At 48.6% G+C, this 27,741-nt stretch overlaps 1 protein-coding gene across 2 annotated transcripts; it reads left to right on the top strand.

The window, feature by feature from the left end:
• Window positions 1–409: 409 nt before the first annotated feature.
• On the top strand, window positions 410–27,093 carry RNF225 (ring finger protein 225). 2 transcript variants are annotated; one of them, XM_081903285.1, is made up of 2 exons: window positions 410–573; window positions 24,359–27,093. In XM_081903285.1, exon 2 carries the CDS (start codon window positions 24,407–24,409, stop codon window positions 25,163–25,165), a length of 759 nt encoding a protein of 252 aa, XP_081759411.1. In that variant the 5' UTR covers window positions 410–573; window positions 24,359–24,406; the 3' UTR covers window positions 25,166–27,093. The 2 variants fall into 2 exon arrangements, with proteins under 2 accessions (XP_081759411.1, XP_081759412.1); XM_081903286.1 differs by lacking the exon at window positions 410–573 and adding an exon at window positions 9,886–10,031.
• The last annotated feature ends 648 nt before the right edge of the window (window positions 27,094–27,741 follow it).

Genomic DNA, 27,741 nt, shown 5'->3' with positions numbered 1-27,741 from the left:
AGGTGGCAGGGGACAGCTTATAAAATGATTTAGGGTGGGTTGGGGGCTCCATCCCATAGAATCCTTTGCACGCACTTTAATTTTCGGAAGAGCTCTTTACTCACATAGTAATGCACAGCAAATGTGCTTCTGTCCACCTGCTGTAGGCCGTGTATAAGAAGGTGACCAGTTTATAAGGACCGGTGTTTACAGGCCAAAAGAGCCTCTGTCCTGCGAGAGGGACGGACTCTGCAGCTTGCAGTTGATGTTGCGTCTGGAAGGAGGCACTCTGGGAACCCTGGGGAAGGCTTATATGCCGGCAAATTCCTCCCTAAGCAGCCTGAAGGAGAGAATGTGGCGGCACCGGCTTGGCCACCCCTGCCTTGCCTCGCAGCAGGTGGAGCCCTGAGGTGGGGTGTGACCTGGGAATACATTCTCTCCAGGGGGCAGATTCCAGTGGCAGGGAGTGGCTGCGAGCAAGCGGGCGACTGGAGACACGAGAAGGCACCGGGAGACGGGCAGGAGTGAACCTGGCACTCAGCTAGCTGGAGACAGATCTCTCTTTGCAGGAAAGCGTCCGCCGTTCGAGATCAGGTGAGGCTTTGCAAAGAACTGGCAGGGGCGGGCCAGGAAGGAACAGGGGGCTGCAGACAGATGGGCAGGAGTTTGAGGGGCTGGCAGTGATTGTGAAAGCGGGCAAGTCTTCCAAAATGGGGCCAGCTGAGAGCAGAAGGTGCTCAATGCAGGAGCGAAAGAGAGGGAAGCCTTTTTGATGTGGCTGGAAGCTGATTTCCGGGTGACACACAGTATGTTGAAAACTATGCCTAGCGATGCACTCAGTGGATGCTGGATGCCTGCTTGTTAGTTTTGGGCAATGGATATATTGGCATGCGATTGTGATACATCGGGTTTAAAACCACCCCTCTGGGAAGGCGGTGGGCAACCATCCAGTGCTGAGAACCACCTCCTAAAAGCAGACAATGAATACAGTACAAACTTGCTTCTAGTCCCCGTGCTTCCAGGAAAACCTATGAAGGCCATTTCTGCTAATGGCTTAATATTTAGAATGGAATTGGTAGACAAGGAATGGACGTATTGCATAGATAGGGATTTCTAACGTCTGCAACAGGACTCAGTCCATCCCATAACAAGGAAATCCCATGGTGGGCATATGGGAGCTGTTTGTAGTTATCCAGCAGTGTGAGGGAAATGCACTCTGCACATGCTCAGGGGACTCTGTCACAGGTGTGCCTGACTTCAGATATTCTGGGATTGCATAATCAATCTGGAAATTAGTTTTGTGGTCTGTGGGGGGGGGGGGTTTCCAAATCCAACAAAGCTCTGTATTTTGAGATCACCCCCTTGCTTGGTCTCTGCTTTGAGGTCCTGTGATCCAGGGAAGTGACCCTCGTCGTGTTTTCAGGTGGTCCCTAGGACCGCAATTGAAATAGCAGAGGAAGGCGCTGAAGAGTCAGAGATTTCTTTGAAGAGGCTGTGCAAAAGAAAGAAAGAAGGAAGAAAAAAAAGAAAGAAAGAGCAAGCTAGCCTCTTCGGCAGCACCAAAAAAGAAAAGAAAAAAAGGCTAGCCTCTTCAGCAGCGCAAACAGCAGCAGCCATGAAAACCTGAGAGCACTCCTGAGCTGTTTGCACAGTTCTCCTGTGTGTGTTTGTGAGCAGATAGCTTTGCTTGATCAGGGCTATAGAGAGGCCAGTAGTGGAAAATTAGGGAGCCTTTCTGGAAAGCAGGGGCCATGGGGTGGAATGGGGATGGAGGAATGTAGTGGAACACAAAGAACAAGGCAAACAGAATAACTCCTTGGCTCTGTTTATATGTACTGCCTTTGCTCTGCTTGCATCCCATATTCCACATTTGAAGCCGCAGGTGAGCAATAATAAATACAGGACAATCTGTACGTGGGCTTCAGGTGTCTTAAGGACAGTGCCTATTAATCATTTCCCTGGCTAAAACACTGTCCCTCTCTTACCTTTTAAAAAAGGAAGTCTCTCTAGAATTAGTTTAGGATATCTTTAGGTGGCAGGCAAAAACATTCCTCTTCTCCCAGAACAATCTATGGCCTTTTAAATTGGATGGCTGTATTGTTTTTATTTGTTACTATGTTATGTGTTTTTGTGTTTTTATATTGTCAACCGTCCTGTGATCCTTGGATGAAGGGCGGAATAGAAATTTAATTAAAAAATAAATAATAAAATCACATCGGTGATTGCACACCTGCACTAGAGTCCTCCAGGGCTGTGTATACATTTAAAGCACATTCCCATTCTTCCTCTCGCCCCCTTTTTAAAAAAAAAAAATCGCCTGAAAAATCCAATTAAGAAAAACCCTGTGAAAAATTTCTGTTAAGAGTGCTGATAATTGGATGCTTTTTGTTGTAACTTTGTATTACAGTGGTACCTCGGGTTAAGAACTTAATTCGTTCTGGAGGTCTGTTCTTAACCTGAAACTGTTCTTAACCTGAGGTGCCACTTTAGCTAATGGGGCCTCCCGCTGCCGCCACACAATTTCTGTTCTCATCCTGAAGCAAAGCTCTTAACCTGAGGTACTATTTCTGGGTTAGCAGAGGCTGTAACCTGAAGCATCTGTAATCTGAAGCGTCTGTAACCTGAGGAACCACTGTATTGCGATTCAAATATGAATCACCTTCTAAACCGCTGTCTCCATGCGATGTACACATGAGATCTACACAACCGTAGCTGTGTGACTATTCTTTAAGGAGAGGGGTATGTGTGATTTAAAGTCTACGCAGCCCAGTTTTCAGTACTCATTCCAGAAGTGTCTTGGATATGGTTGGAAGAGCTGTGTGAGTTTAGCCTGGATGGTCACCTTAAAATACCTGAAGGGCTGTCATGCAGAAGACGTTTCTCCACAGGTCAGAACTAGAAGTAATGGGAGGGAATGGCAAGGAAGGAGGTGTTGGCTGAATCTTATCAACAGCCCAAACTGTTTGACGGTGCAGCACACAGCCCTTCAGAGAAGACTGGACCATCCTTCACTGCAATTATTTAGGAAGAGGCTGGGCAGCTGTCCCTAGCTGCATCTTGCAATGCAATCCTGCGTTAGGAACACAATGGCTCCTATATTTGCCTTTTGAAGGATGCCCTGTTAGTTAGGATAAATTGCTGGAGTTCCTCACTGTCTCGTCTGGAAAGGTGATCCGAGGAGGCAGAGATTTGGGGGTTGTTGTTTTTTGCAATATTCTTTATTGAGTTTGCTTATTAGTACTGTACAGTGGTACCTCGGGTTACAGACGCTTCAGGTTACAGACTCTGCTAACCCAGAAATAGTACCTCGGGTTAAGAACTTTGCTTCAGGATGAGAACAGAAATCGTGTGGCGGCAGCAGCTGCAGGCCCCATTAGCTAAAGTGGTACCTCAGGTTAAGAACAGTTTCAGGTTAAGAACGGACCTCCAGAACGAATTAAGTACTTAACCCGAGGTACCACTGTACAGTTATTCATTTCATTCTTCAAAACATAAAAAACTATTTTAAAAAATCCCAGAATAAAACAACATCTTTAACAGTGACTTCCCTCCACCACATTGCGGGTCCTGACTTCTTCTTTTATCTTTTTAACTGTGTCCATTTTCACCTTTTGATTCATTGATCTCACATGGCGTACATTATCCGTCTGTTAATTAGTTTGTGAAAATTACTCAAAGCGTATTAGAGGTTTTGTTTGGGAACAATGCTTTTCTAAATATACTCTGTAACACTCCCATTCAGTTTTAAAATTTTGGTTTTTTTGATTTCTGATGGCCTCTGTCATCTTTGCTAGTTCAAAGTATTCACATCATTTAATTTGTCATTCTTCCTTCGTTGGAATTTTCTCTCCTTTCCAATTTTTTGGCAATCAACATTCATGCAGGAGGCAGCGATTTGTGTTCCATCCTGTGTTCACTGCCACCAACGCTGTTTCCATTCCGCTGCAGTCTGGCTTCTGCTGAAATATACATTGATCGCAACTAAAGTCATTCAATGCATTTCAATGGAAAGGAAAGGGCCAAACCAATGCCAGGGAACAACATGGTTATTTATGTGTAACCATCTGCGGGCTAAAAAATCCCAACAATCGCAAATGCCACTCACATTCATTTCCAGTGTATCTGAAGAAGTGTGCATGCACACGAAAGCTCATATTGAGAACAAACTTGTTGTTGAGTTGTTTAGTCGTGTCTGACTCTTTGTGACCCCATGGACCAGAGCACGCCAGGCACTCCTGTCTTCCACTGCCTCCCGCAGTTTGGTCAAACTCATGCTGGTAGCTTCGAGAACACTGTCCAACCATCTCGTCCTCTGTCGTCCCCTTCTCCTTGTGCCCTCCATCTTTCCCAACATCAGGGTCTTTTCCAGGGAGTCTTCTCTTCTCATGAGGTGGCCAAAGTATTGGAGCCTCAGCTTCAGGATCTGTCCTTCCAGTGAGCACTCAGGGCTGATTTCCTTCAGAATGAAGAGGTTTGATCTTCTTGCAGCCCATGGGACTCTCAAGAGTCTCCTCCAGCACCATAATTCAAAAGTATCAATTCTTCGGCGATCAACCTTCTTTATGGTCCAGCTCTCAACAAACGTAGTTGGTCTCTAAGGTGCTACTGGACAATTTTTTAATTGTTAAAATATATATTCATTTTTGTGGTTTCCGTTCCTGACCTCGGGCAAACATGAGAATTGCGGCAATTTTCAAATCCCATTTCCAATGTCCTGAGCAGTGGCGGAGGAAGCTGCTCAGTCGCTTGGGGCGGTGTGCCCAGGGGCAGGGTGAGCCACCCATAGGGGCTGGGCACATTGCAGTTCCTCCAGAGTCTGTTAGCCTCCTCCCACTCAGCTGCCCTACAGCTGGTGGGGAGGCAGAGGGTGGACCGTTTGGCCAGCGCAGAGCCTGTGCGCGCCTGAGCCCCACCTCTCTTCTGGGACAGGCCCCACAGTGAGGGCCGCCCGGTATTTTGTCACCCTCCTCAATGGTGACACCCGGTCCGGTCCACACCCACTGTACCCCCCTTGCTCTGCCCCTGGTCCTGAGTCTAAAAAAGAGAAATCTGGGAAGATGGTGCCCCTGGCGTCTAAGGCATGTGCTAAAAGCCAGCTGTACCATTTGGCGGTCTGAGGCGGCTGCCTCAGGCAGCTGACTTTGGATGTCATAAAAAGGCAGAAAGCTGTTAGTCATTCAGTTTATTGCTGTACTTGTACTGCTAGGGAGGGGAGAGGGACTTGTGGGAATCTGCCTCTGGTGCCCCAGATCCCTTGACCTGCCTTGAATATTAGGCACTTTGTCTTGGATCGGGGGTGTTATTTGTTCCTCTGCTGGCCCCCAAGTTTTCTTGGATTGGCCCTGACAAACGCAAGTGTACGGACATCAGCACTAAGACCTCATTGCAATACTCAGTCCCCTGTTTCAATCTGGGCATTTGTAGTAATTGGCAGTTACAGTGTTTATTTATTTCATGAAATTTATGTACAGTGGAACCATGGGTTACATACATTTCAGGTTACATACGCTTCAGATTACAGACTCTGCTAACCCAGAAATATTACCTCGGGTTAAGAACTTTGCTTCAGGATGAGAACAGAAATCGTGCAGCGGCAGCGGGAGGCCCCATTAGCTAAAGTGGTGCTTCAGGTTAAGAACAGTTTCAGGTTAAGAATGGACCTCCGGAATGAATAAAGTATGTAACCAGAGGTACCGCTGTACTGCTTGATTGTAAACCTCAGAGCGGTTTACAAAAAAAAAAAAAGCAATAAAATTATCACTAAAAAATTTAAAACCAGAATCTAAAACATATGGAAAGTTACAAACCCCACAACAGAGCAGACTAAAACAAACTCATACGAACTTTCTAAACATCTAGGTAGCCTTGTCTAAATGAGAATGTCTTCAGCAGGCACCCAAAAATGATAGAGGCTGGTAATATTAAAGTTACTAATATTAGTAGTATTATTATGGGTTAAGATCCCTACCAATTACTGCAAGCCATTTACTGCAATATCTTTTTATCTGTATTTTGCCTTTCATGCACAATAACCAAGTGGTGTGCAGAAAGCAAACATACAAGAGACCCACAAAATCCAGATCGAAACGACAGCCACTAGCTTGGGTGTGGAGAATCTTTTTCTGCCCAAGGGCCATATTTCATCTGAGGTGACACTCTGGGGGCCACGTGCTGGTGGTGGGTGGAGCTAGAGATAAAAGTGGGTGGAGTAACTCATGTCATTTTTACCTTTGTACAGTGTGTATGTATAAGCTAGCTTACTGCAGCCTGGGGTGCTATGGGAGAGGTAGTACCTCTGGTGGGGGACACATTGTGCTCCTTCTGGGTTAGTTTGTTTACCTTTGGTCCCCACCCTGCACTCACCTCTCACCTGCAGCTCCTAGAAGCTGTCAGCGGCCACACCCTGGGAAATGACCTCAATTCGCTGGACAAACCAGATGAGGGTAGCCAATGGGTCTCAAACCCTCAGTGACTTAGGGGTTTCCCTTGCATGCAAAGACAGGCTTTGGCAGACTGAACAGACGAGACCAATAGTGGGTCCAATGGTCAAGAAGGCAGTTTCTCCACATGCTGTAGAGGGACGTGAGGGGCAGATGGGGCCTGCCAACCTGGGAAGGTAGCAATGGAAAACTCTGATGGAAACCTCCACTGCATTGAGGGCCATATTGGGGACAAGAAAAGGCTAAGGAGTAAACCCTACTACACAAATCTGGAGTTGAGGTCCCTAAGACTGTTGGATATGTCTTCTTCCAGCAACTCCTGCAACCCAGCTGGTGCCAAACACATTGCTCTGCTTTCTTTTGGACCACATCAATGAGGCTGAGAGGGGAGTCTTGTTGTCTGGGCAGTGGTTGCGCAGGAATGGTGCCAACTACAGAAAAGGCCATCCCTCTCCTTGCCACTAGAATAAGCCTTGTCAGGTTGAGGCACGACCAGGAGAGCGTCATCATCCTGTGAGGCAAGGGCAATTCTTTCTGACTGTCAGTGGCTGCCGGAGACAATTTTGTTTTGTTTTATTGACAAAGCTGCTTGTGTGCCGTCATTCCATTGGTGTTGTTTGGGAATTGGAAGAAACCGAAAAAGTTGGCGCCATTTTGAAATCTCTGGTTAAAACCAGTGCAGGTTCAAAAGGTTCTGTTGGGCATCTTGGTTCAAAAAAGATGCCCGGCTGAATCCAAACATGAAGGACAACCTGCGCCTTGATCTCAGGAAGCATTGTGCAGATTTGGGTTATGATCTCTTAAAGGTAAAGGTAAAGGGACCCCTGACCATTAGGTCCAGTCGTGACCGACTCTGGGGTTGTGGCGCTCATCTCGCTTTATTGGCTGAGGGAGCTGGAGTACAGCTTCCAGGTCATGTTGCCAGCATGACTAAGCCGCTTCTGGCAAACCAGAGCAGCACACGGAAACGCCGTTTACCTTCCCACTGGAGCGGTACCTATTTATCTACTTGCACCTTGACGTGCTTTTGAACTGCTATGTTGGCAGGAGCAGGGACCGAGCAACGGGAGCTCACCCGGTTGCGGGGATTCGAACCGCCGTCCTTCTGATTGGCAAGTCCTAGGCTCTGTGGTTTAACCCACAGCGCTACCCGCGTCCCTCTTAAGAGGTGCCCAAATGCATAGAAAAGGCAGAAACGACTTTTCAAAATTCTAGTAGAAGTGTGATTGTGGAACAAGCGAATGAAACACACCATCACTCTAGAAGAGAGAGCAGAAGAGGCAGGTTGTGCATGTGGAGGTGACTCCTTTTCGTGAGTCTACCTGTTTGTTTTAAAAGCATCTTCATCCTGCTCTTCAGCCAAAGCAGGCTGCTCAAGCTGTTTGCAAGTAACAGAAACAAGGCAGTCCCTGCCCTTAGGCGGGCAATCTTAAAAACACAACACAAAAGGGGAAATTATTTCAAGGCGGGGAAAGAACAACAGGCGGCTCGGCGTTTAGGTGCAGTAGCAGCCGATTGGGATGGAAAAATCTCAAGGAGAGGCGGACAGACGCTGCTGGTCTTTCAGCAGTGCCAAAGGAGAGGCCTGCCCATCCCTTTCTCCCTCTGCTGAAGCCTGATGGATTGGAGTAGGTCTAGTTATTACACATATATCTGACCCTATTTTTACCTGTGAAAAGCTGTCGAACATTATCTTCAAAATCCACATGTCGTCGTGGCACAGACTAAGGCCACCTTCACACCAAACATTTGAAAGCTATGATGCCACTTTAAACAGTCAAGAATTATGGGAGCTGTTATTCGGTAAGGGTGCTGAGTCTTGTTAGGAGACCCCCCTCTATTCCCCTCACAGAGCTACAATTCCTCAAGTGGTTTCAAAACTAATCTTCGCAGGGAATGCTAGGAAATCGTAGCTGTTATGTACTGAAGTTCTCACCCTGGGCCAGCAGGGAGATACTGTAGATAGTTATGCAAATGAAGGATCGAAAGTGACGTTCAGTGATTGGATAGTTTGTATGCAAATGAAAGATCGAAAGTGACGTTCAGTGATTGGATAGTTTTAGAAAATGGCAACAGTTACATTGTTCTGGAGCTCTATATAAGCAGGCTGACTGAGCTCCTCAGTTCAGTTCTGTTCTAGTTTACAAATAAAGAGCTGCTTTGGAAAAATCGCTGTGTCGTCTGATATGTTCGCCCACAACTTAACAGTAGCTCTGTGAGCCGGATGCGAAGGCTGCAAAAGTTGGCACAGGTTTGGAGGGGGTTCCAAATTTTGGGGTTCGTAGTTAATTTTACTTCGGATATGGATTTCCCAGCAACCCTCAGCACCATGAACAAACTACATATACAGAACATACAACCACGAACCTGAGAAGAGCTGGATCAGGCCAGTGGCCATCTAGACCAGCTTCCTGTTCTTACAGTAGCTGACTAGATCCCCGTGGGTAACCCCCGAAGTAGGACCCGGGAGCAAGAGCTCTCTCCCCCTCCTGTGATTTCCAGCAACTGGGATTCAGCAGCAATTCTGCCCCCAACCATGAAGGCAGAGGTCTAATAGCCATGAGGTCTAATAGCCATAGGTACGCAGGTGGCGCTGTGGGTTAAACCACAGAGCCTAGGACTTTCCGATCAGAAGGTCGGCGGTTTGAATCCCCGCGATGGGGTGAGCTCCTGTTGCTCGGTCCTGGCTCCTGCCAACCTAGCAGTTCAAAAGCACGTCAAAGTGCAAGTAGATAAATAGGTACCACTCCAGTGGGAAGGTAAATGGCATTTCCCTGCACTGCTCTGGTTCGCCAGAAGCGGCTTAGTCATACTGGCCACATGACCCGGAAGCTGTACGTAAAGCGAGATGAGTGCCGCAACCCCAGAGTCGTCTGCGACTGGACCTAATGGTCAGGGGTCCTTTTACCTTTACCTTTACCTAATAGCCATGGATAGACTTATTCTCCAGGAGATAAATACAATATTCACGTTATGCGCTCTTTCCCCATCTGTATGGATTTTGGTACATATTCTTTGGCTGAAGAACTGTATTGAAAACCTTGTTGTTAAAAGAGTGTCATCTGTTGTTCTGGAAAGTCGAAATTTGATCAATTTGGCTTCAAAAACAAACCGACTTCCGCTGCCACCCCTGGTTGCCAGGCTCAAATGAGATGAAGGCAGAAAGCGAGAGACAAAATTTCAATAATTCTTCCTGTCAGGTTTGAGATTCTCATGATGTGGAGCTTCCGGACGCCCAATTAGAGGACAGGGAGTATAAGTGCATGAATTGGGGGGCGACAACATTAAGAAAAAGAGAAACCAGCAGCCCCTTCTGTGGTGCCTTTAACAGTAGCTTTCCATCGCTGCCTTTAGCAGGTGATAACGCTTATCTCCTTTCTGTGAAAAGCTTTACTTGCCTATCTGAGCAGAGCAGGGTCCTGTTAAACTAAGCCACACAAGTTTTTTCCTCCTTCCTGCTCAAATTGGCAGCACTAGAGAGTTGCCAGAGGTTCATTTGTTCATGAGATTATTCCGGATTTTGAAAGGAAGAGTTCGTTACAGGAGAACAAGGATCTCAAAGGCAGATTAGATGTTCTGTCTTTCAAAACACAAGAGCTCCTTAAGCTGATGGTAAGTCCCAAAATAAGATGGGGTGTACTTAGTGGAAGGAGCGGGGAGGACAATCGGATGGCCAGGTGTCCTGGCTGCACCTTTAACAGTGGGGCAAAACAGGGAATTGTGTAACCTGCAGCTGCTGGGCTTCCCTTGTTCTACCTCACTCTTAAAGTTGCAGCGAGGACACCTGTCCTCTTTCGCACCTGGCCTTCTACCCCAGCTGGGGAGAAGCAGTCATGACTGAGTTCAGCATGCTGTCTTGAGATGAAATGTTTCCAGGAACTTCACAGGAAACAGAGAAGGGAATTTCTCGGGGTGGAGAGTGGGTGACGCTTTGCAGAAAGCAAAAGGCCTTTTTAGTCCTTGCTTTTAGTGTGTTTCTCAATCCCACAGGGCTCTGTGCCCCTTCCAAACCTGTGAGCATGTACGGTATGTCTGTGGTAAAATGTATAAGATCAAGCTTGCCAAACCAGTTCCTTTGTCCCAGGTAATGGCTTTGGCTGGGATCCCGCTTAGATTAACACACCTTCCCCCAACCCTGTGGAGGATGCTGCTGGTTTCCTAGGGAAAGCACTGTTTGGCGGGTCCATTCTTGTGGAACATTTCTTCCAGCAGAACAGGAACCTGTGGCTATCCCAGTGTTTTGGACTACAACTCCCATCATCAACGACCATTAGCTGGCTGGTTGGGGCTGATGGGAGCAGGAGTCCCACACCTGGAAGGCTGCAGGCTCCCTCCCAGAGCTTTGCTGGAATGTGAGAAGAAATGTCTACAGTAGTACCTCGGGTTACAGACGCTTCAGGTTACAGATTCCGCTAACCCAGAAATAGTACCTCAGGTTAAGAACTTTACCTCAGGATGAGAACAGAAATCGCGCGGCGGCAGCGCAGCAGCAGCAGCGGGAGACCCCATTAGCTAAAGTGGTACCTCAGGTTAAGAACGGTTTCAGGTTAAGAATCGACCTCCAGAATGAATCAAATTCTTAACCCGAGGTACCACTGTACATCAGGGGTCAGCAAACGTTTTCAGCAGGGGCTAGCCCACTGTCCCTCAGACCTTGTGGGGGGCCAGACTATATTTTGAAGGAAAAAAAGAATGAATTCCTATGCCCCACAAATAACCCAGAGATGCATTTTAAATAAAAGGACACATTCTACTCATGTAAAAACACGCTGATTCCTGGACTGTCCACAGGTCAAATTTAAAAGGCGATTGGGCCGGATCCAACCCCCGGGCCTTAGTTTGCCTACGCACGATCTACATGGTTAATGACCCAAGTTGGGAAACGCCTAAGAAGCCTGCCTCAGATGAAGCCTAGTCCTTTGGGGTGGCAATGCTAGACCCTTCCTTTCTGGAAGGTGTTCTGTATTAAAATAATGAGCAGGATAATTCTGCCATTCCTGCTAAGGATCAGAACAGCTTGAGAAGGCAATGGTTTGGCAAACCGGAGAGGAATGGCAAACCAAGCTGATGGAATATGCCAAAATGGCAAAACTGACCGGAAAACTCAGAAACCAAGAGGGCAAAAAGTTTATAAAAGAAAGGGGGGAAATTTATAAGTTATTTAGGAGACCACTGTAGGCAGATGGATTTTGATTTCACTTGTAGTCTAACAAATACCGTGGACAGTATAGACTGATATAAAAGTTAAGAGTATGGAAGAATATGCAGTTGCAAATGTTCAAAATGGGACCCCATGGAGGGGGTGGGGGGAAGTCACGAGATTCAGAGAGGAATCTCTGTACATGGAATTATATTTGGATTTTTATAACTTTGTATTTGTAAAACCAAATAAACATGATTTCAAAAAGAAAAAGAGAAGGCTGTGGTTTGGGACTGAGACGGCTTGTTCATAGGATGGGATGGGATGGGCGGGGTTCATGGTAGTGCTGGCGTTGAATGTTTAGAGTCAGTGAGATGCACTTTGATTATTATAGCAAAGAGGACAGGCTGATCTACGCCAGCACTGTGGTGCCTGTGGAGTGGGATTGAGGAGGAACCAGCTGCTCTCAAAACTCCGCTCAGATAATATTTCTGCAAGTGACTGGATGTTTTTGAGCGACAGCAGAATCATAATCTTGCACTCGGATCCTGCTTGTGGGCTTCTCAAAGGTATCTGGTTGGTTGCTATGAGAAAACAGGAAGCTGGGCTAGACTTGCCGCGGGCTTGATCCTGCAGGCTCTTCCTCTTCCTCCCTTTCATGTTCATCATGACTTCTGAGCAGAAACCTGTGTGTTGACAGACGCATGTAGGCTATCTTGGTTGTGGAAATGGCAGGAGAAGATGAGAGCCACTTTTTGCACATTCAGTCACATACTCTGCAAGTGTCCTGGGAAAAACAACAGGGCATCCCGTTTTGCCCCCCTGCAGGAGCATAGCAGCCACTTTGGGCGCCATGATCTCGCATGATTTTGTGCCAAGATCTGCCCCCCAAAAGTGCTTTTTTTCAGGGCTGTAATCTTGTGGCACTGTAGGTTAAACCACAGAGCCTAGGACTTGCTGATCAGAAGGTCGGCGGTTCAAATCCCCGCAACGGGGCGAGCGTTGCTCGGTCCCTGCTCCTGACAACCTAGTGTAGGCTTAGGCCCTTTACTTTGCCAGAGAATTGCTTACCCGCGTCCCCAGGACCGAGAAGAGAATAAAAAAATTCCAGGAAAGTTTCTTCTTTGGAGAAAAGAATTTTATTGCAAATCTGTGCACAGAGACAGCCAGCAGAATATAGTTTCTGAAATCTGACTGTAAAGCAATACGCATTTGCAAGCCTTCTTATACTTTGAGAGTATTTACCCACCTCCCAGACCTCCCCCAAACCTTCCCCAATCAGCTGGCAAGTTTTCAACTCATTCCCTTTTAGGGCATATCAATATTTGCTGGCTAAGGCTGCTAGCTAAGCACTTCCTCTGCTGGTTAAGCATTTTCTCTGCTCAGTAAGCACCCCCTCCCACCTCCTTGTACACGTGTCTTCTTTTGCTAGCTAAGCATTCCCTTGTATCTCTTCTTATCTTGCATTACTTAAAGCAGAAGCAAAGCAGGAAACATCTTGCTAGTGGTTTTTAGTTGACAGCAGTTTCTGGCTAGGCAGGAAACGACCTTCTGACCTGTAGCTAACATCAGCAGTTTCAGATAGCTGGTTAGACAGGAAACGGCCTCCTGACCTGTCTGATTTAGACTTTGCAAATAACTGCATTTTTGAGTTTGAGCTTGTGTAGCCATCCTAGCAGAGTGCTGGAATTTACTATGTGTAGATAATATTAATGATTAACCGTTCCCTTCTCCCTTCACTCCCTCCTCTTCTTCTGAACAACCTAATACTTAGGTTCGTTCTGGGGTATGGGCCTATACTCCCTCATCACAGCGATGACTGTGGGTCCTAGCTTCCGTGACAGGAGTCTTTGCATCATTTGCTGCAAGCATTGCAATAAGCAGGGGATACAGAGGCAAAGAAGCAAAAGGATTAATAGCGGTCCTGCTAATAATACTATAACATTCCTGAGCCAACTGCCATCAGGGAGCCAGGAATACATCCAACCCCATGCATCACTCCCTGTGGCTTTCAGCGGGTTTTCAGCTATCATTGTTTCCATGTGGTTGATGGTGGCTGAAATATTTGCTGACTGGTCTGAAATGTACATGCAGCAATGGGAATGAATTAAGGCACAAACTCCGCCCTTAGAGGCAAGGACTACATCCAAAGCGTAACGATTTTGAAGGACTACCTCCCTTATCTCTGACATTTCCTTATTAATTGCTTTTAAGGCCGAGATGGTGGAGTTAAACAAAGCCTCGGTCCAGTTTGCCAATCTATGCAGATCCTGGTAATTCATGGCTACACCCAAAGGGGGTAGAAGGGACCTAGAGATGGCTGTGCCGGTATACTGGTTAATAGGTGATTTCGCGTCCCTTTTGTTACGCAGACGGACTGTTGGGAGCTTATCCATCTTATACACCAGGGGTACGACTACTCCTAAAGTACAGGTTCCAGAAAAGGCAGAGGGGATTTCTTTGTAGGCTCTTGTGCCGCAGAGCAACCACAAATCAGACTGGAGCAGGCAGTTAGATCTGCTGCGCGCCGTCATCCAGGTAAACCAAGTATAAAAATCGACACACATAGCATCATAAATGGAAGTACCTTTTTGGAAGCAGGAAGATCCATTAATATACTCATAAGTCCAATTGCAATATGGATAGTGACCTAAAAAATTGCTGCTGTTATGATTGAAACGGAGACAACGAGGTGCCTGTTCCATGAGTGACAGAAACACTGGGGGTGAATAGGTGCGACCATCTGACATAAGATTACTAATTCTAAATGACTCATTTATTGGAATACTATGCAGTAGTATGCCAGGCTTCTTAAATTGAGGAGGGATATGCATACAAACCCAACATTCAGAAAGATTAAGCATAGAAGAGAAACGATCTATATCTCTAACATAGGTATTATTACTCCAAATCTGATGATAGGGCTCTGACCGGTCGGTTTTCCGTATATGTGAGTCATCTCCCAGACCCAACCCAAGTAGGGCGAGTACCAGAAGGGTCAAGGGGATGGGGGCTGGTTGTTCCCTCCCACAAAATCGGTGACGCTCATGCCAGCAAAAGAAAACACACATCCATATGACAAGAGCGGTTGAGATAACCCCTATCCACCAACCCCAATCCTTCCATGGTTCCTCCCACCAATATTCAGGGGGTGTGCTCATTGTTGAAGAGCTCACTGATATTTGTGCCTAACTACCTGTTGAGCCTCAAGGATGAGAGTCCACTGGTGAGCTGATGCTCCTACTACGTGGGTCAACTTTTCTGCTAACCCTGATGGGTGGATTGAACCACTTGTTTAGCAATTTCAATGCACACCTGGTTAAGGCTCCCACCCCTGCAATACTTGCATTAAGATAGGTTCCGTCCCATCTATCGCCTGCATTAAGAGTAGGACCTGGTCTATCAAATGAGGTTGGTACAGTGCTCTACCTCCCATATAACAGTTGACTACCCTCCCACAGCAGCAAGAGCGGTCTAGAACTCGATAGATTTCGACCGTCTCTGCAACTTCCCGTATGAGCACTATCCACGCGTGCTGGGCAGTGGTGTGGGAGAGGAGCCACAACGGGGCAGTGGGGTGTTTTAAAACGGCAATCTCATCAAATCCCAGTTTCCAATAGCCATAGAGCACACCATCTCTTACCACCGGCAAGACGAACCAGTCGTAGCAGAGGCCATCAGGCCAATAAATGCGGTATGGCTCAGTGAGGTCAGGGCTGTGGGACATAGAGCAGATAACAAAAAGAAAAGAGAAAGTCCCTACGGAAATATTAAATGTCCTGGTGAACTTCCTGGGTTAGTCCCGGCACGGAGTTGGGGACGCTGCCCGCGGGCGCCCCTCCCATCCAATTCTTCAGCTGTGCGTTGAGATATCAGCTTCCGGTGTGATATCAGCAGAGCGGTCGTCTGCCAGGCGTCTGGAGATGGTCAGCCGAAGGGAGTTCTCTGGATCTGGTGTTACTGTCCAATCTGAGATGGCTTTCTTCACTCGAGTATGGTGGACCCACGGGGTGATGCCGGCAACCTTCACAGCAGTAGGTGTAGAGAGTAGCACAGTATAGGGTCCCCTCCAGCAGGGCTGTAGGGGGGCTCGCTGCCAGTCTTTCACCCACACTTCGTCACCTGGCTCGAACTGATGGAACGGTTCAGTCAACACACATGGGGTGCGAGCCTGGGTCCACCTGTTGAGATAAGAGAAAACTTGGGAGAGTGACTGTACATAATTATTCAATTGCACATCTTGGCTAGCATATGGAGTCAACATTCTAACATATGGAACTGGTCTTCCAAACAGAATTTCAAAAGGTGACAGGTGGGTTCGCTTTGACGGGAGACTGCGGACCCTGAGTAATGCCAAGGGCAACATGGTCACCCAATTAGACCCGGTTTCCTGAGTCAGCTTGGACAGCTGATTCTTTAGAGTTCTGTTCATTCTCTCTACTTTTCCAGAACTCTGGGGTCTATAAGCAGTATGCAGCTTCCAGTTGATCTGGAGCGCTTTTGCCAGCCCCTGTAGGACTGCATGAACAAATGCTGGTCCATTATCAGATCCTATGGACCTTGGCAATCCATAGCGAGGGATGATTTCCCTAAGCAGGCACCTGGTTACTTCAAATGCCTTTTCAGTCTTTGTGGGCCATGCTTCGACCCATCCGGTGTAGGTGCACACTGCCACCAGCAGATAGTGGTGTAGTCCACAACGGGGTAATTCAGTAAAGTCCACGACAAGATCTTCCATAGGTGCCGTTCCACTGTGCTGAATCCCTGGGGGAGCCAGTGGTCCGGTTCTGGGATTATTCTTTTGACACAGCAGGCATTTCCTGGAGATCTGGGCTGCCAGTTGGTAGAGGTGGGCTATGTAGAAGCACTTTTCCAGCTGCTTGGTTGTAGCATCTGGTCCTATGTGGGTTGAATCATGGTATCTCTGAGTAACCTGCCGAGAAAGGGACTCTGGAATCCATATCCTGTCATCAGGGGTAAGGTACCATCCTTCTTTGGACAATGTCAGCTCCTGAGCATCTGCAGTGTCCCTTTCCTGCTTCGTATAAGCTGGCTTGTCAGTGGTGCTTAAAATCTCTTCTGGGACCAGGGCTCCAATAACCGAAGCGGGGGCCAGTTCCCGGGCTGCTTCTTTGGCCACTTTGTCTGCCAATCGATTTCCTCTGGCCACTTCCCCTGGTCCAGTCTTGTGGCCATAGCAATGGATAACTGCTACCGCTTCAGGCTCCCATACAGCATCCAGAAGGTTCAACAAAGCTTGTGGGTGGGCCACCTGGTTTCCTCTGGAGGTAAGCAAACCTCTCTCTTTCCATAAGGCTCCATGGGCGTGTAAGGTCAGGAATGCATACTTAGAATCAGTATAGATGTTTATCTTCTGTCCCTTTGCCAGGCTCAGGGCTCTGGTAAGCGCAGTTAGTTCTGCCAGCTGGGCCGATGTTCCAGGCGGGAGTGACTTTGCTTCGACCACCTGGTCGTCCAGGGCTACCACTGCATAGCCTGCTTTTCGCTGCCCAGCCTCGACAAAGCTGCTTCCATCCACAAACCATGAAAGCCAGTGGGGGTCTGCTTCGTCTTTGAGATCAGGCCTGCTGGAATATACTTCGTCCATTACTTCAATGCAGTCGTGCGTCTTCTCCTCACCTTCTCCTACCGGCAACAGGGTAGCTGGGTTGAGGGCGGTGGTGACCTGGAACTTCAAACGTGGGTGCAACAATAACATCTGGCACTTTCTCATTTTTGCTTGGGAGAGGAAATAGGTGCCCTTCATGTCAAGCAGAGCTGGGACTGCATGCGGGGTCACACAAACAGTGTCTTGGCCAAAAGTAAATTTGTCTGCTTTGTTCAATAGGGTGGCTACTGCCACAACTGCTCTCATGCACGGTGGTAAGCCTTGTTCTGTAGGCGTCAGGCGCTCAGATAGGTATGCCACGGGCTGCTGCCAGCTTCCCAATTTTTGACATAGCACTCCCTTTGCTGTTCCCTGGTCTTCATCCACAAACAGGGAGAAAGGCTTTTCAGGATTTGGGATGCCCAGCGCTGGTGCTTGCTGCAATGCCCTTTTCAGATCCTTGAAGGCCTGTTGTTGCTCTTCTTTCCACACAAAGGGGTCCTTTTCAGTTCCTCTGGTTGATTCATGCAGAGGCTTGGCAATTGTGCTGTAGTTTGGTATCCATATTCTACAGAATCCTGCCGAGCCCAAAAAACCACGAAGTTCCCTGCGATTCTTTGGCTCTGGAATCTGGATGATGGCTTGCTTCCTTTCTTCCCTTAGGGTCCGTCGCTGATGGGATATATCAAATCCAAGGTATTTTACGATGGGCTGGCATATTTGGGCCTTTTTCTTAGATACTCGGTATCCTGCTTCAGCCAGATGATTTAACAAGTCCTTGGTGGCTTCCATACACGTGTCCTCGTCTGAACAGGCCAAAAGAAGGTCATCTGCGTACTGCAACAGAATCCTGTGTGGGCTGGTGGGGAAGCTAGACAGGTCCGAGGCCAATGCAACCCCAAAAAGGGTTGGAGAATTCTTGAAGCCTTGTGGAAGCCTTGTCCACGTGTATTGCACCCTGGTGCCTGTTCCTGGATCTGTCCATTGAAATGCAAACAGGGGTTGGCTTTCTTCTGCCAAACGGCAACAAAAGAATGCATCCTTCAAGTCCAGTACTGTGAAATAACATGCGGTGGGAGGGATTAGACTCAACAGCGTGTAAGGATTGGGCACATTGGGGTGGAGGGTTTCCACGGCTTGGTTAACTAATCTAAGGTCTTGGACCGGGCGATACGAGTTATCTTCCTTCTTCACCGGCAAGAGTGGGGTGTTCCACTGAGATTGACACTGCCTCAGGATGCCATGGCGAAGTAACCGTTCCAAATGTACCCATACTCCTTCTGCAGCTCGCCGGGGGATAGGGTACTGGTTCACAGCCACAGGGTTGGCGAACGGTTTGGGCTTGACTATTATAGGTGGGATGTTCTTTGCCATTCCGGGCGGGTTGCCTTCTGCCCATACACCAGGGTTAACCTTTTGCAGGAGGTCTTCTGGAATAATCCCCTCCTCTTCTTTTACCATCATTAAGCGCCAATGTTCCCTCAAGGGTACCTCTAAGGAGAACTCCCCTGCCGGCCCTGTGGTCATTGCCACTTCCCCTGTTGGTTGGAAGGAGATCTGGGCTTGCAATTTTGATAGCAGGTCTCGGCCCAATAATGGGATAGGGCACTCTGGTATATACAAAAACTTGTGTTGGACCACTTGGCCACCCAGGCGACAGACAACAGATTGCAGGAATGGGGCTCTTTGTGATTTGCCTGTAGCTCCTATTATGTTAATTGTTTGCTTGGTGGGCTTGGACACTGGTACTGGCAAAACAGAGTGGGCGGCTCCTGTGTCAACCATGAAGGGGATGGTTCGGTTCCCTGTTTGTATTTTGACCATGGGCTCACGGGAACCTAAATCAGCTGGGCCCGGTCTGTCCTAATATTCTTCCTCTTCTCTCAGGCTCATTGCGCCGGGTTGTCTTTGGGCTGGAGGGTGCCAGGGAGGCCCTTGTCCACGTCCTCTACCTCTGCCTGCATTTGCCGATGTCCAGGGTCTCAGTCCCTGTCCAGGTCCCTCGGGGATTGGGCCTGGGATTCGCTCTCCTCTTCCCCTTCCACCTGAGTGAGCCTGTGGGCATTCTCTTTTCCAGTGCCCTTCCTGCCGGCAGATGGCGCACTGGTTCCTTCCCAGACGGCCTTGCCCTCCTCCCCGGGCACTTCCTCTTCCCTGAGGGGTGGGTGCGGTAGCCTGTAGCGCCATCAACTTCTTTGCTTGATACTTCTCCTTTTTCTTCTGCGCCTCTTCCTCCCTCTGATTATAGGTGGTTTGAGCCAGTTCTAACATCCACTCTAGGGTGTGGCCCATGAACCCCTCGTTTTTTTGAATCTTTCGACGGACATCGGCTGCCGCTTGCGCTACAAAGGCAGCTTTTAAGATAGGGGCGTTGGCAGCCTCATCTGGGTCCACAGGAGTATACTGGCGGTAAGCTTCCTTCAGGCGTTCTAAATATGCTCCTGGGGCCTCTTCATTTCCCTGCACTACCTCTCTAACCTTTACAAAGTTGGTGGGTTTCCTGGCTGCCCTTCTCATTCCATTTAATACATTCTGGCGGTAGGTAGTGAGGATGTTCTGGCCACCAGTAGTTTGATAATCCCAATTCGGGGTGTTTTCAGGGTACCCTGCTGCAATAGCTGGATCCTGCACTCCCTGCGCTCTCATGTGTGCTCGGGCTTCAGCATGGATGCGCCTAGTCTCTTCTGTGGTTAGCAGCGCATCCATTAAATACTGCACATCATCAAAGGTGGGATTATAAGTTTTAAAAATCCCTTCAAACAGCTTTATGATTTTCGCTGGGTTTTCCTCAAATGAAGGATTTTGATTTCTCCAATTACAGACATCTGCACTCGAAAAGGGTATATGCTGGACCGTGTAGGTCCGTTCTGCTGCTGCCCCATTAGCTCCTGGAGGTCCCGGTGGGTCATAAACCCTTCGGAGGGGTAGTACTCCGGCTGCCTGATCCCTCCTGGTTTTCTCATACTGTCTATGAGACATAACTTTCTTCGCTGCCTGTCCCCACTTACGTTGCCATCTCTTTCTCTTGTCAGGGGTGCAGCATTCTGCTGCCTCAACTAACAAGGGACTCACATCCAATTTTTCCGCATAGGGGCTTACGTATGCCGTAATGCGTTCCTCCTGTTCCGTGGTCCACCTCATATTCTTCTCAGTCCATCTTATCAACTCCTCTATAAATTCCTCATCATCTTCTTCCTCCTTCTTTTCCTCTAACTCATCATTCATTAACAAGTTGCTGTCCCTTTTTTCTAGACTTGGTGCAGGGCTTGCTTGGGCCTGGGGACCGGCTCCTCCCGGTGCCTGGAGACCTGGGCCTGGGGGATTTGCCAGAGGGGCAGTTGGTGGAGCATAGGGTGGCGGTGGTTTGATGACTTCCCCCTCCTCATCTTCTGGGTCTGGTATCACTGGGGGCTTTTCTGACTTCCCTGCCGGTCGAACTGCACAAACTGTACTTTGTGGGGCGTCGCCTTGGCAGGCTTTCAACCATGGTGGGTTCTTTTCTACATTGGTTTTCCAAGTAGAAATGTAAGGGATTTGGTCGGGGTGGGCATTCAATATGTTCTGATATAATGGACTGATTAGTTGCAAATCAAAGCTTCCTCCTGACGGCCAATTAGTTTGTGCGGGCCAGTCAACTTCACACAATGTCCTCATTCTCTGTCTTCTTAATTTAATTCCCCAGTCATAACTTTTTGTGGCGGCTTTCCAATTGTTTAAAAAGCATTCCAGGGGACTACATTGGCTTGCCCCAGACCCCATTTTTTTTTTTTTTTTTTCCTTCAGATACTCCTCTCCTAACTGGGTTATAAATTCTTTCACACACCAAATAATACAGATTGTGGCCTGCACGAGGTCGCCCTGGCAGAAAACGCACAACCCTGCAATCGCTCGACCAAGGGGCACTAATACCCCGGCCCACACTCGACAATTCAATCACCGGAGTATCTGACATGCAACACACACAACATACAAATCACATCAATATAATTTCCCCTCCTTCCTCTGTTCCAAATTTATGCTGGTGGCATTCTCCTGCACAACCAGTCCCCTTATTCCTGGTGGCTGGCACTGTACTGCACAACCAATCCCCTTGTTCCTGGCTGGCACTGTACTGCCACAGCCAGGTGAGGCTGATCAGGCCTCGCCCTTTCCCTTGGGCTTACCTTTTTTCGCTGCAGACCCCTTCTGGCCAGTTCTCTTTTCTCCCTCGACCTGTGTCTCCACTCCGGAGCGGTGTGGCTGGTTCCCCCCACGAATTGGCAGGGTGCGCGCTTGGAGCCTGCAAAACGCCGATCCGAGCTGTTCACCGAGGTCGAGCCTGGCCCTCCCCGGCCCTCTGGGGTGGGGCCAAGATTCCCGGCCAATGCACCAAGCTGTAGGCTTAGGCCCTTTACTTTGCCAGAGAATTGCTTACCCGCGTCCCCAGGACCGAGAAGAGAATAAAAAAATTCCAGGAAAGTTTCTTCTTTGGAGAAAAGAATTTTATTGCAAATCTGTGCACAGAGACAGCCAGCAGAATATAGTTTCTGAAATCTGACTGTAAAGCAATACGCATTTGCAAGCCTTCTTATACTTTGAGAGTATTTACCCACCTCCCAGACCTCCCCCAAACCTTCCCCAATCAGCTGGCAAGTTTTCAACTCATTCCCTTTTAGGGCATATCAATATTTGCTGGCTAAGGCTGCTAGCTAAGCACTTCCTCTGCTGGTTAAGCATTTTCTCTGCTCAGTAAGCACCCCCTCCCACCTCCTTGTACACGTGTCTTCTTTTGCTAGCTAAGCATTCCCTTGTATCTCTTCTTATCTTGCATTACTTAAAGCAGAAGCAAAGCAGGAAACATCTTGCTAGTGGTTTTTAGTTGACAGCAGTTTCTGGCTAGGCAGGAAACGACCTTCTGACCTGTAGCTAACATCAGCAGTTTCAGATAGCTGGTTAGACAGGAAACGGCCTCCTGACCTGTCTGATTTAGACTTTGCAAATAACTGCATTTTTGAGTTTGAGCTTGTGTAGCCATCCTAGCAGAGTGCTGGAATTTACTATGTGTAGATAATATTAATGATTAACCGTTCCCTTCTCCCTTCACTAGCAGTTCGAAAGCACATCAAAGTGCAAGTAGATAAATAGGTACCGCTCCGGCGGGAAGGTAAACAGCGTTTCCGTGAGCTGCTCTGGTTCGCCAGAAGCGGCTTAGTCATGCTGGCCACATGACCCGGAAGCTGTACGCTGGCTCCCTCGGCCAATAAAGCGAGATGAGCGCCACAACCCCAGAGTCGGCCACAACTGGACCTAATGGTCAGGGGTCCCATTACCTTTAATCTTGTGCAGCGCTCTAAAATTCATGTTTTGGGGCACTGTGCTCTCATGCAAGAGCATGATCCCCGCTCCACAAAAAAGCATGTGTTTTGAGCTCTGTGATCTTGCTCGGCCAGGAAGACACAAGTCCCGGTTTGGGGACTGAACATGTTGGAGGATATGCAGTCACACAATGTGTGGTGTTGGAACAGTGGCAATGAAAGCTCTCTTCGTACATTACACAGGAAGTTGCCTTATAGATGGTTAGGCCATTGGTCTCTCTATCCCAGTGCTTCCAACACCAGTGTTGGGGAATATCTGTGGCCCTCCAGATGTTTCTGGACTGCAACTCCTGGCCAGGGAGGATGGGAGTTGTAGTCTGACAAGCCACGGGTTTGCCAACCCTGGTCTGCACTGGCTGGTTGAGACTCTACTGGATTTCATAAGGGGTTTTGTTTCTTGGCCCAACCTGGAGATGTCATTGGGCACTGAACCTGGGACCTTCTGCATGCAAAGCAGATGTTCTACCCCTGAGCTATGGCTGAATCGCCTCTGGGAAGGGGCATCATGGTTACCAAAGGCCTGCATGTCCAGCCCAGTTCTCAAGGCCACCTGCTTCCTCCCAGCTGTAGAGGCTCCTTGCACAATTAGAAGCCTGAACTTAGGGGGCTGAAAATTGTAGGGGGAGCCTGCATGAACAGAGAAGGTTCCTTGCTTCAGATGTCATCCCTTAGCACCTGAAGGCATGGTGCAACCTCGGGAGTTGGACTGAAACAGCAGGCCCTTTGTATCAGTGTCCCTCCTCCGTACGAGTAGCGCATAAATAGGGCTGCAGTTTGGAGGTGGCACAAATCAGACTATTGTTCTTGTTATGTACTGAGTTGAATAGGATTCAGAATGCAGCAGTCTGATTGGTCCTAGAACAATAGGATCCAGAATGCAGCAGTCTGATTGGTCCACAGGAGCCACCCAATCCAGCTCCAGATGGAAGGGAATCTGCAACCTGATTGGCCTACAGGAGAATCCCGGAATTAGCCAATCACGTGGGGCCCATTGTGTAAATAATGTATATAAGGCAGACATTCTGGGGGGACTTCCATTCCTCCTCACCACTATGAGCTGAATAAAGAGCATGAAACCCGCTCTCGACTCCATATATTTCAATTCTCAATTCCTGTGTTCCCCTTGGTTGAACAGGATAACCCACAGGGTCCCTTCCAGCTCCACAATTCTATGATTCTACTAACGCTGGCAAGCATAAAATATGTCAGACGTGATTCTAGATTCAGGTAGGTAGCTGTGTTGGTCTGACGCAGTCGAAATAAATAAGAAAATTAAAAAATTGTCCCGTAGCACCTTAGAGACCAACTAAGTTTGTTCTGGGTACAGTATAAGCTTTTGTGTGCATGCAGCTTATACCCAGAACAAACTTAGTTGGTCTCTAAGGTGCTACTGGACAGTTTTTTAATTTATTTCGAATATGTCAGACAGAATGTGTAAGAGAGACTTGGACCGTTTACACGCTTTTCTCTGTACCCACTGGGCTCCCACCACTGGTTTGGGAAGTGGTGCACCCCTGAACATTAGACACAACCCATCTCTGTCCTGTCATTCTTTACAAAATGCTGTGCTTTGATGCATCCCCACAAACACAACCCCAGCTTTAATCCCAACTGAGAACGAGAATTGCTTAGCTGCGTTTTTGAGCCTTGTGCCGACTTTTAATGTGGTTTGCCTGGTTCCCCTCATCTGGATGCCCTTTCATGGTATCTCCAGATACAGTGGAACACCTCCCTTTTAATCCACATTGGGGAAGGTGGCTCCTGTACCAGTGTGGTTGTGCAGCCCCTTATCACCGGGGGTAAATATTTGGCCTCTCTCTCTTTCTCTCCTTTCTAGAAATGTCAACACGGGCCCAACCCAAGTCTATGGGGCGGCTGAGCCGAGATGCTGCCTGCTGACATGGAACAGGAGGCCTTGGCCTCTGGGCGCAGCGTGGGGGTCAATGAGGCCATGGACCAGCCTGACGTCAGCTTCCAGCCCGAGGCCTTGGCCCAGCAGCCGGCCTGCAAGGAGGAGGCGCCCAGCGCTGAGCCCAGCGCCCTCGACTGCGTTATCTGCTTCACCCCTTACGACCGGCTCTTCCGGCTGCCCAAGGAGCTGAGCTGCGGCCACATCTTCTGCCTCGAGTGCCTGGCGCGCATCAACGTCTCTTCTGAGGATGTCAACGCCCTCACCTGCCCCATCTGCCGGGCCCCCACGGCCTTCCCCTCCCGCAAGGGGTTGCCGGGCCTCCCCACCCGCAGCGACCTCCTGGAGCAACTCTCTTCCATGCCCGCCGTCCCCCCGGGCTCTGTGCGCTTTGACCGTCGCCGGGGGCTGCTCTACCTGCCGGGCAGGGGCCGAGGCGGCACCCCAGCCGGGCCCAAGCCCGGGACTTCCCTCAACACCGTCAGCCTGAGTGTCGACGTTGGCAGGCCTGCGCCGCCAGGAGCCAACCGCAACCTGGCCCTCTCAGGCTGGCCGTTCTACGTGGCCTTGGCGGTTGCCCTCCTGGTTACCATCGGCTTAATTACCTGTGGCATTTACATATTTTTGATGCCGTCCATGTACACTGTTTCCATGGGAGGCCCTCATCATAGTAACCAGAGTCTTGGGCCAGGGCAAAACTGGACCTCCAGCCCAGCACCTGGTTCTGTACCCTAGGGCTAAAGAGGGGCGAAGGAAAAAGGGTCCCACTTGCCCCCTTCCTGTCTTCCAGTTGCCATTTGTAGCGGCTGCACCACTTGTAGCCTCAGAGGCTGCTTGCCTCGCTCAGAAGCAGGATACTGGGGAAATTGCCACGTGTCCAAGACTGGCCGAAGCTGTGGAGGCACTTGCACTTTACCAGTTGAATTGCTGCTTGAATGACTGGGAGAATTCCCACCGCAGCCATCAGGGGCCACGTTGCCTCAATATGGCGTAACATGCCTTAAGTTGCCGTCTATAATCTCGTCGCTGCACTCAGAAGCAGGGCAGTCCAGAGAGAACAAATCCACCTTCTCAATGCAAAATGAGTAAATGTGTGAATAGGACTATTGGGTTGGTCCAAGAAGGCGATGGCAGAGAAGACTTGCGTATGATTTCTGGAGGAAGGGGATAAGGGGGTTGCCTTTTTGGAACACTCCTGCATAAAAAACATACCGACCTGTGTAGTAGGAAAACTAGTTCAGTCGCAATTGGGTGAAGACAGAACCTTTCCCTCCTTGATGTGCTTGATTTTTAACTTGGGACAAAGGAGAGCAAATGAAGATGGTGTTCATAGGGACACAATCCACTTTACCATCTCTGTGTGTAGAGTTTGCAGCATAGGCTCTAGATCTTTGGTAGGGGGTGAGGGGTGGGGAAGTTAACTTGGCCAGGGGACCTCTCCCTGATCAGCCGCACCTCTCTGTTGCTGCCCATTCACTCACCCTGTCCATCACTGCCCTGGAGGAGAGGGCAAGGGGATTGGAGGCGGCTACTTCTCCTTGGACCAGTCCCTGTTCACTTGCTGGGTGAGGGGGTCCCCAGGGGAGTCAGCAGCGGTGGGGTCCTAGCTAGGGATGTGTGGCCCCAGCAGATGCTCAGCAATGCTGACTCCTTGTACCAGGGCAATGCGAGTACAGCTCCTAAGGGATGACCATTTCTCCAACTTAATTAACATGCTCAAGGATGAGGACTTGAGAGCCTAAGTGTGCATGCTTGCAACTTGACACCATGTTGGCTCTCTTGACTCTCACATTCGCAACTGCTAGCAAGACAGCCAGCTTGCTTTCTGTGTCTTGAACAGCTGCATGGCCAGCAAAAATTCAAATTGCATAGCTGTGGTGATAGGTTGGTGGTAGTGGCTTCACCTGTTAAATTTCTACCTGCCACACAGCAATTAAAGGCACAGGAGCCCTGCGGGGGTGGGGGGCAGCCCAGTACAGGAGGAAGGATAATCCGGTTTGGATTTGGGATTTCTGTCTCCATCACAGAGTCGTCATAACTTGTTATTGGACTTAAGAGGGCAAAATGGTTACAGGAGAGACCGACTTGGCTCGTTTTTGTGCCTTTTTAAGATACAGAAATAATCTGGTAAAGCACAGAAATGAACATGGTTGGCTGCCAGTTTCCTGCAGATCAGATTCCTGTCAATGTCACGCCAGTGGGGGTGCCATTCAAAAATTGGCAACCTGATTTCGCACCCACTCAAATTTAGTGCTCCAGCAAATTGTTTTCCATTTTATATTTCATGTCTTGCTTGTCTGCGTTGGGCAACTGGGCAAGAGCCAACATGACTTCCTCCCCTAAGTGATGCTGCTGGTCCAAAACCTTGGATATTCCTCGAAGACATAACCATATTTTTTTTTTTTAAAAATGAAATCTACTACCAGCACAGGCCCACAGGTTTCTAAAGAACCCCTTGAGGATTTGTTCTGGGTGGATACTTATGGCTTTCCATGAGCTGATCAAACTGATCTCCACTAACTAGAAACCCTGGGACAAATGCTGGGAGCTTGATTATGGACACTTCCCATTGTTTCCCACGGGACTGATTGAAGGGACTCCCCAAATATTTGTCTCCCCCTGCCTCTTTGTCTCCCCCCCCCAATAAAATTTGTTTTCCAGAACAGTATTCTGTTTTTTAAAAAAGTTTTAAAACCCTGTGATTTCACAAATGGAACATAACACAGACCAATGTAAACATGCAGAGATATATTGCATAGAGAAGAGGGCAGGACATGGGGAAATGTTAAGGCATGTGGGTTCTAGGTTTTTCCTCTGCTGGAAAGGCTGCCACACATAACCAGGTATAAAATAGTGGCACATGGGCCAAAGCTAATTGCCTACCTCAGCTCCTGAAGCTCACACTGGGGCAACCTGTGTATGCAGGTACAAACCTACAGGTGTGTTACTACAGATTCTAACAACAAACTTTAGGGCAGGGGAAACCTCCTTTGTTATTGCTGTTCTTAGGACAACTGGGAAACCCTTCCTGACCTACTGCAAATCACTCAGTAGATCTCCCACTGTACTTTCTTCTCCGCCTGCTCTAGAGTTACAGCAAGACTACTCTAGTGATAAGTTGGGTTGCCAGATTCTTACGGGCTGAATGACGAACACAGACAGCTGTCTGTGCAAAGTACAGAATATGATAAAGGTAAAGGACCCCTGGACGGTTAACTGCAGTCAAAGGTGACTATGGGGTGCAGTGCTCATTTCGCTTTCAGGCCGAGGGAGCCGGAGTTTGTCCACAGACAGCTTTCCAGGTCATGTGG

This window comes from Podarcis melisellensis, assembly GCF_964234715.1.
Source record: "Podarcis melisellensis genome assembly, chromosome: 2".
In the NCBI taxonomy this organism is placed as follows: Eukaryota; Metazoa; Chordata; class Lepidosauria; order Squamata; family Lacertidae; genus Podarcis; species Podarcis melisellensis.
Note: the sequence above shows the minus strand (reverse complement) of the source record. Positions and strands in the feature narration are given on the sequence as shown.

Coding starts and splice junctions, on each gene's coding strand:
- RNF225 (XM_081903285.1), top strand. CDS start 24,407: ATGCTGCCTGCTGACATGGAACAGGAGGCCTTGGCCTCTGGGCGCAGC.